The sequence below is a fragment of the Orcinus orca genome, chromosome 16 (genome assembly GCF_937001465.1).
Source record: "Orcinus orca chromosome 16, mOrcOrc1.1, whole genome shotgun sequence".
In the NCBI taxonomy this organism is placed as follows: Eukaryota; Metazoa; Chordata; class Mammalia; order Artiodactyla; family Delphinidae; genus Orcinus; species Orcinus orca.
Genome location: NC_064574.1, coordinates 68580894 through 68590220, shown reverse-complemented (window position 1 = coordinate 68590220; position 9327 = coordinate 68580894). Strand labels below are relative to the sequence as shown.

At 45.6% G+C, this 9327-nt stretch overlaps 1 protein-coding gene across 12 annotated transcripts in view; it reads right to left on the bottom strand.

Annotated features, from left to right (window-relative positions):
- Nucleotides 1-565: 565 nt before the first annotated feature.
- TNRC6A (trinucleotide repeat containing adaptor 6A) overlaps nt 566-9327 on the bottom strand; it is a 211175-nt gene continuing 202413 nt past the window's right edge. For all 12 annotated transcript variants that reach the window (XM_033426011.2, XM_049699019.1, XM_049699020.1 and 9 more), the window contains 6 exons: nt 8599-8739; nt 7067-7174; nt 5619-5840; nt 3400-3470; nt 2473-2612; nt 566-1957 (listed from right to left, as the gene is read on the bottom strand). In XM_033426011.2, coding sequence (XP_033281902.1) covers nt 1582-1957; nt 2473-2612; nt 3400-3470; nt 5619-5840; nt 7067-7174; nt 8599-8739 — 1058 coding nt within the window. In that variant the 3' untranslated portion in view covers nt 566-1581. The remainder of the gene's footprint in view (nt 1958-2472; nt 2613-3399; nt 3471-5618; nt 5841-7066; nt 7175-8598; nt 8740-9327) is intronic.

Here is a 9327-nt window from a genome sequence, read left to right as displayed (position 1 = left end):
GTTAAAAGCCACTGACTTCTTTTGCATCTTAGGACACAAACAGTTAGAATCAAGGCAATGAAATGATGGCAAATTCTGTACTGTTAAAATTTTTACCCTTGTTTAGTCTCTCTTCTTTGACTAAGCAAGCATTATAATACCATTTGTGGGCAAAAGAGGGGAAAGGAGAGAAAGAAATTTTAAAAATGGTGTAACTCGTTAGTTTGCAACAACATTTAAAATTTTCTTTATACAACGAACAATTCTGTAAGCCCAATACCTTGGTTACAGTATGCATAGTTACTGATTTCGGTTTTAAGGTACAACAGTTAAACATTAACACAGTCACAAGAGAGCAGAAACATATAGAGCCACTTGATGGGATTACAAAAAAATTATTACCTACTGATTATTAGCAAACCATCATCACTCACTAATAAAAAGACAGCATCTGAAAGCAGAATCTCAAACTCCAGCTTTAAGCGTTTTTTTGTTTTTTGTTTTTTTTTCTTTTTGGCAGAGAAGATTCTTTAACAGAGCAATATGTAGTATCAGTGCTAAAAGTTGGGGTTTTTCTTTTTTTCCTATAAGAAACTACAAGGAGGTTTTTTTTTTGTTTTTTTTGTTTTTTTTTAAACTGGGGAACTGGTTTTCCTGAGAACCATGCTCTTTGATTTAGGACAGGAATAGAAAAACAAAAGAACATGGCCAAATGCTGCTCCTTTTTCCCAGAGATAGAAAGCATCTTTTAAATCATCCTCCATTTTTTTTTTGTCTTTTAATTTTTTTTTTAAATGATGGAAGAGTAAACATTTTTTTCTCAAAAAACAAACAAAAAAATCTGTAAACAAGAAGGTTCAACGTGGGAACCTTCAAAACAAAATGGAAAGCCTATTCAAAGTGCAGGGCCCGTCCTGGGTGGCAGGTGGGCTGCAAGTCACAGCTGTGGCCACAGTTTTTCAAACTGCAGAGCGAATTCTTTAGTTTTATAACATGAAAAAACTGGTGCAATACTTTCATTTATAGTCCTAAGTCAGTATCATAACTTGATCTTTTAAACTCCACGATACCACAATAAGGTAGGCAAACATCAAGGCATAGTAGAGAGCGCACACCTTTTAAGAACATCCTTGAGTAAACATTTACACTGGAACAGCTGCCCCCCCATATTGCCGATTAGACGGAGAGAACATCATTCAGTGCAAAGTTAAAAGCTCATACATTATCAGCCCAAAAAAATGGTTTTGCAAAAAGAAAGAAAGAAGAGAAAAAGAATGAATGGGGGGGGAGGGGGAGAAAGGGGAAAATTAAAAAAAAGAACCCAAAGGCTAAACATGATGAATATACACAAGTGAGCTCATTCTATACGGTGTAGCATGTATGGCGCTATTTGGGAGTGTAAATAGATAGATACCTTTTCACATTATAATATTGGCCTGCATGATTCAAGTATTCAAACTGATATGTTTCAGGGAAAACAAAGTGGAAAATGTGCAGAGAATAGCTGTTCCCACAGGTGGCCCTGGCTGCAGGCGGCGAGCCCAACTTAGTGCTCCTTTCTTTCGCGTCTTGAGGTCGCAGTTCTGAGTCGAGTCTACACTGTTACATGGACTCTCCACCCCCACCCAGGTGGTCAACAGAAAGAAAAGCGTTAATGGGGGACGGGCTGCTAATTCCCCGGGGGTCGCTGCTGCTTGGGGGACCCCACAAGCTTGTGGAATAATGTGGGGTCCCCCAGAGGGAAGTGCCGTGAAGCTCTCCACAGTTGGCTCCCGACAGCCCAGCACCATTCCAGTGATTGAGATCGGCCCGGCTGGAGAAGGAGTGGGAACAGTCGAGGGAGCCCAGCCGGCTCTGGCTGGACCCGAGGGACTGCCAGCTGGGAGAAGGGGTCAGAGACTGACTTTGTGCAAAGAAACGACTGATCTCCTCTTCACTGGCAAGCTCAGCAAGAATAGTAGTGTTCCCCAGTACACACCTGGAGGAGAGAGACACAAGTGGGCTAGCTGAGGGGTCTGGGTCAAAGTCAGGGTGACACTGTCTCTGCTACAAAAGCAGTGGAGGGCGAGAGGGAGAGGGCGGGGCACACAAGGACCCAGCGTGCCCTCCCTCCCAGCCAGCGTGTGCCCCGGAGGCTGCACACGGCGGGGGCGCAGCGCCCAGGGCTCTCCGGGCCCAGCCGTGCCACCCGGTGCTGCTGTGGCATCAAGATCATGTCTTCTTGTCCCTAACAAGCAATTTAAGGGACTTTCTAGGGCCATTTGGATCTGGTGTGATGCATCCCTCTCTGAGTACTGCCCCTGGAGCCCAAGACACAGTGAGGCTGCAGCTTTTATGAAGCGCTCACTGCGGGACCCCAAGTGCTGGCCCAGAGATGGCACACACAGTCACCAGCTGCACTTTCATACACACAAGGGAGCCCTAACGAGAGAATTCCAAACTTGCAATCCCAAGGGCATTTTCCAGGTGCCATGCGCAGAATGGCCAACTTACATGTGCAGAGACTTTTGTGCCTTCACTACCTCTTCTTTTGAACTGTAACGGACCAAAGCATTTCCATGCGGGAGGTTCAGGTGGAATGTGATCAGTGGGCCATGCTGCATGCACAGAGTGCGCAGAGTTGAGCCGTCAATCTAGGAAACAGAGCGTGGGAACTGCCAATTAGATGCACCGCCATGAAGACTGTCCAGGTAGGTTGTCCCAGGCTGGGACTCTGGTCCTTTCTCTCTTGCCCAAGGTTCTTCACTCCTGGTGCCACTCTTCACTGGGACTCACTGCTGTGACAGGGTACAGTGCCCCCCTCCCCACCTCCACTGGTCCCAGAGCCATACCTCTGTGGCCTCTAGACTCCTGGACATTCCCCAGATCCCCAATTCCTTAGTTAGTCACTGCCCCTGCTGTGGCTTCATGTCTTCTCTCTTCCCTGCCCTGAGGACAGGATGCATCAAGGCACTGCTCCCTGGGGAGGAGGGGGGTGGGCTCTTAACACCCAGCCTCCAGAGGAGGGGGCAGTCCAGGGACTAAGAAAATGTTCTCATCTAAAAGGGCAGACAAGTTTTCTCAAAGTGCAGTACAAGGACCACCTGCATCAAATCCATCTGAATGCCCTTATGGAAATGCAGATCCCTGGCCCTAGCCCAGATATACTAAATGAGAGTCTGTGGGGTGAGGCCTAGGACTCTCTATTTTCGGTCAGCTCCCGTGCATTTTACAGTGTAAAAACCACTGGGTCAGACCACCAGCCTGCCTGAGGCATCTGAAGACCATTCTCTGCTGTTTTCTCTGCCCGGCCTTGACATCTACTCAGCACCACTTTGGAAGGCCTGGGTAGTCCCCATCTCAGACTTAAACCAGAAGGCAAACCTTTGCTTCCATGCTACCTGGCGTATCCACATAAGCCAGGATACCTGATGTTCTTACCTGAGGTGTAAGGTTTTTCAGAACAAGCCAATTTGTTATTCTCCCTGAGCTGCTCTCACCCCAGCTGGAACCTAAACAAGGAAGAAAAAGGACAAGTCAGTTTTCCAAGACTGTGGCCTGAATGACTGTTCAGGACAAACATACTCCAGTCAAACTGCAGACATTCAGGAGGAGCATCTGGGCTCGCAGCGTCCTCCTCTTCCTTCTTCCTTACCTGTGCGTCTACATGGGGTATTTTCTCTGTGGGCCCAAGATGCCGGCTCACTCCAGCTCTGACCAGGTGTTAATTTCTGGGGCACGTGGCTCTGCCTCTGGGTGGAGGGGGCTCAGAGGGCTGCCAGCTCATCACACGGTGGGCTAGTGAACCAAAGGCCAGATGCCTTTGGGGTCTTCCCATTTATAAAGCTAGAACTATCGCAAATGGTAGCCTTTGGGGAATCACCTCAACTCACGATGATCTCAGGTTATCAACCGATGACTGCATGTACATCCCACGGGGTGTGAAGTTCGAGGGGATTTAAGAGCTTGCAGTCGTCCAGACATTCCTCGTTTCAGTCTGGGCTACCACAGGGGCTCCACACCTGGCTCTCCTGCCTGGCCCTACAGCATCGTCTCTCCCTCCCAGCAGCAGAGCTTTAAGACATGATCAAGTCAATTCTGTCTACAACTACTTAAAAGTGCCTCAGACCTGATGAGGATGATTATAATTTATGTGACTTTCTGTTTGAATATAAAAAAAAAAATCCCACAAGGACTCAGAGGCAAAAAATATACAAATCAATTTTCACTGCAAAGTAAAGGAGCTGTTACAGTGGAGGATTCCTGGACTGAATGTCAATATTATGACATAGTGTGCATGTGTGGTAACTGCAGTCATTGTAGCTTTTGTTGTGGTCATCCATTTACAATGCTTGCTGTCAGTTTATTTATCTCTTGTAAAAATAAAATACAGGGTGTGTGTGTTAAAAAAAAAAAAAGAACTTAAAAAAAAAACCCAAAAAAACAGTGCCTCAGAAACACTCCGGGTGGCTTAGGAAGATGGCTGCGTGACACAGCTCGTGCCCACTCAGCTCGCCCTGAACACCACCCCTTGCCAAGCTCCAGCAACTCCAGCAGGAAACCCTTGTGCTTTCCCAGGTCTCTACGCCTGGCACATGCTGCGCCCTCTGCTGGCCTGGCTGTGACTCTTACAGGCTTCCTGAGCCCATTCAACTCCACCAACCCTCCTGAGGGTGAGGGTGCCACCAGGCACTTGGCCGGCATCCAAAACACATCTGTGGCCTGAAAGAACCACTTACACACGACACCAATTACACTAACTTGCATTCAGTGGCTTAGAACAGACTCATGTGCTTTTTTCACATAATTAAAACTTTCCCCCAAAGGAAACACCGCAAGTTTTATTTCAGCCAATCACCTGTCCAAAGATAAGAAATTATTAATGAGGTTTTACTACAACTTTCAGCCTGGAGATGAGAAAGTTCGGTGCATTTGAGGGGTGGGGTAGAACGGATGAACTGGCAGACGAGCTCTGAGTTGTATTTGTGGCTGTGTGTGTTGTGTATGTTGTGCGGAGGCGGGTGAGGACATGATGCCAGTACAAATCCGGTGCTAGCCATTTACGGAGGGAGTAGAGAGGTAAGGGAACCATCTGTCCCAGTTTTCCTGGGACAGTCTGGTTTAGGCCTGTACAGTTAATTAACAGCACCCCTTTTCACTCTCAAACGTCCCTGTTTAATCAATAAATTTTATGATCATCCTAAGTACAGGCCAAGCTTTCACCCAAACAGACCCCATTCTTCAAGGCCCAGGTGGGCTGCTCCCACCTCCCCAGGCTTGTCAGATGACACTTCTGCTCCATGTGACATGGTATTATGACAAGCCTGCCATGAGCAGGAAGTTACTATACCTAATAAGATGAGCCCTTGAGGAACTTCTGAAAGAAAGGAGATCCCCACTCCATTAACTTTATCACTGACAGGTGTGTCTTTGGGGAAATGTAAGTAAACTGGGCAAAATTTAAAATAAAATTTAAGACTCTCAAAAGCATGGCAATTGCAGAAGATAGCAATGAACCAGGAATCTTATGTTAAGTTCTAATCTTACTTTATAGAGGATAATGCAACAGTCTGCTATTTAGGTCTCTGTTAAACTAGGCTGTTGGTACTGATTAGTGTTCAGCAAATAAACCACATGAAACCTTATGCATGTCGTCTTACCTGGGGTATACCTGGCGTCAGAATTTCCCCATCCTCCACCTACACGAAGGGGAGAATTATCCCACGTAGACAAGGGTGGCTTCTGACCAGTCAGTCCCGGAGGTGGGCGGGACGGAGCAGTGATGTTTTTAGGTGGCAAAGGGACCTTCCACAGCTCATGAGCCAGAGAGGTGTTTGTAACTGAACCAGGAGACCATGTCAATTTGGAATCACTATTTCTGGCTACTCAAAGGAAAAAAACAAAAGTGGGAAAGAGGGGAGATAAATGCTTTCAGAAAAGAGAAAATTTAAATAATGACAACACTCATTCCCCCACTAAAAGCAAATCAAACAAACAAAAAAACTTAAAAAAAAACCCAAATCAAACTAAACTGCAGAAGAAACAAAAAGCCAAAAGGAAACTGCTCCCTTGCCTCAAAACAGACTGTCTGTCTCATTAATAGTTTTAAGACCTGTGAAACCCTTAGTCCAGCGTATACAACTACATTGAACACTGCTTTGAGCTGCTCGAAAGTAGCAAGTGGGAACTCCATACCTTAACAACCATAATGAGCTGCTCAGGACCAACACTCAGGCCATTCGATTTTAGCATTGTGTTATTCATTCATGAAAAAAGGACTATAAAAGCAGCCCTAACTCAGGGAATCTTCACAGCAGACATTCGCTGGGGGCTACTCTATGCTGAGCGCTGGGCTGCTGGGCGCTTGGTGTACGCTACTTCTAATCCTCACACACATTTTACTGAGGTTCAGAGAGGTTAAGCAACTTGCCTATGGGTCCAGTGCACAGCCAGGAACACAGAAAACTAAATCGAAATAATACCCAAAAAAATGAGAGAGCAGAAGGGGATAGAAAATTTTATAACTTCTGTCACCATCAATTATTTTTTCTACCTGCTCATAAGGAGCATGTCTTTAAGTCAGCACGTCTCAAAGTGTGATGGGAAGACTGGTCACAACACAGTTTATTACTGGTCTGTGACAGTACAAATACAGAAATTCAGAGTGAGCGTTTGTAAACTCTTAACAGCAATCTGATGCTGCTGTAACTCCCAAGTGTGTACTCCAGCAACTCGAAGTCCAGGTTTACTGTATTTTACAAAAGTTACCAGTTTGCAAAGGATTGGGCATTAAAAAAGTAAAAGGTCCTTCACTACAGATTGTTGAGGACTACTGCTTCGAACTAAATTATATTTAATCTGAGACAGCTCTCAGATGAGAGTGGCTATTCAGTGAAACCTGATTATTTTAGTAAATGACTACTGGAGACAGTAAATTTTAAAAGGGGGCAAATGGTGTTAAAAATATCTTCCCAGGCTCAGAAATATACTCTCCCAGCTCCCTGAAAAGAAGACTCTGAATCAAAAGAAGAGGTGAACACTACGGCCCTGGCCCCGGGTTCTGCCCCTTGCTCTGCCAGAGCCTTGGCAAACCCAGGACAAGGCCCACCTGAAGTGCTTTGTGCTGTACTGCTGAGGGGAACGTTGTAGTTGGAGGCACGAATGGATGACCAGGCACTAGTTGAAGGCAGCGTGGTGTTCAAGGATGAGGATGACCCTACACAGGAAAAGAGCACAATTAGTCATCCCCAGAGCAGGGGACATGGCATTCGAGAAGAAGCAAAAGCACCCAGTGGACCTGCACCTTAACAGTATGCCACAGAAAGGAAACAGCCATGTTCAGGGCCACGGGAACGGTGCCCATGACTGTAGCTTCCTTCCTGCCTTCAAAACAGCACGTGGAGAGCTTGCTCACTGTTTCCACCGTGGCTCAAGAGGTATCCCTCCCATTCCGGTCTTCTAATAACTGTCTGTGAGAACGCACCCCAACAACGGGATCCAGCAAGAGACAACAGCAGCCCTGCTTCTCAGCAGTGGGCTCCACCAGGGCTCCCAGTCTGTCTCTGAACTCTAATGACTTCTTATTGGGCAGCTCACCAAGGTGCCCTGGCACTGGCACTACCAGGGAGCCAGGCCTTTGTCCCCTCCCATCGTGCCCTACATTCAGTCTCGAAAACCTAGCCTTTTTTCCTATTTTTTAAAAAAATCCCCTTGACCGCTACCCTAGTTTAGCTCCAGACCCGACCATTAATGGGGATCACTGCAACAGCTCCTGCTGCCAGATTCTTTCATTAACCACCAGGCTGTGAGGTTTTATTGCTGGCTCCGTCCCCACGTTCTCCTGTGAAGGCAGTGAGTGGCTTTAACTATTGCTATACACAGTTGGCTGCTAAACTCAGTCGTTTTAGAATGATGAGGATTCTCATCTTACCACTGTGACCTGGCAAACACCTGGTAACACATTCTGTATTTAACAAAGTGCTGACTGTTCTACATTTTCTTTATTACAAACTGTTTAAGGGGACAGCTGTGAGGCTGTACGTTACAGAAAGAGAAGAGATCGTCACTCATTTCATTCACCTTTCTTCTACTGCATGCATGGAGTACTTACATATGCCTGGGGTGAAAGACAACCACGGGGTAGGTCGGAGGAGGATTTCATTGGATAACCCACTAAAAGTGCATCTGGACTGCAGCGACCCTTAAATTTTTCTTATTTTCAGTCTCTGGGAGACAAAGAAAGCCAATTCCTTCTCCAGATGAAAGTTCTTTAACATCCAGAGTGTATAAACAAATAATAATATAACATCTTCCATAAGAAACACCCATTTCTTAATAACCACAATACGGAAACTTGTTATAAAATGGGTAACAACCTTCAGTTGTTAATAGTTACTGGAAAGCAAGTGTCTGCTGGTCCTTTGCGTTTACCACATCAAGTGATAATAAATCCTCATCATTTTAAAAGTGGCTGAAGAGTCACCCACGGGAAACCGAGAATTCTGTTATCCCTGTCACGAGCCCCTTGGAGGTCAGGCGCTGTGCTGTGCTGGAGTGACTCTCACTGCTCAAACTTTCACATCTACTTTGAGCCACTGTCCTGCATCATTCAGAAATCCTGAGTTGTATCCGCCTACATACCACTGTTCCTGTCCCTGAGGTGGTCGACTTCCCGCACAGTATTAATTGAAAGATTGTTTATGACACTGCCAGGAGTGACATAAGGGTCAGTTTCAGGGTCAATGTTTGGATAACCTTTCCATGGTTCACCAGGGCGAAATTCTGGAAATAAAAATTTAAAATTAGTTCAGGCTTAATCATCAGCTGAAAATCCATCGGTAACTACCCAAAAGTTTTATTCCTAAAGTCTATGCAATTATCAAATATCTCCCAATACTCTCAAATTATTTTCCAATACCCTAACAGGCTGACTCAATATCACAATTAATATACTGTTTTTTATGAATAACTTGCAACTTTTTTCTGGGTTTATATATCCTTAGAAGTAACACTTTAAAAAAAAAAAAAGTAACACTTTAAAGTGCTTTATTACAAATCACAAAGCCACAGCAAGTTGGAGAGGACGAAACAGGTCATAGGTGCATTTCTGGTGATTCCTCAGTAAATGCAAATGCTGTCACCTCTGTCCCCAGACACAGCTGGAGAAGAACAAGGAATGAAGGTTTATATCATTCTTCGCACTGGCCTAATCCCTTTGTGGGACTAACCCCGCCTTCACAGACTAGAGCATAAAGGCGCTGGCAATGGGCCAGGTCACTCATCAGCCCAAGACCTGGGCTCAACTTCCCTTTCCCATTTCTGTGTTCTTCCTCATCCTTCGCGTAGTTCAGTCCAATCACAGATTCAGGG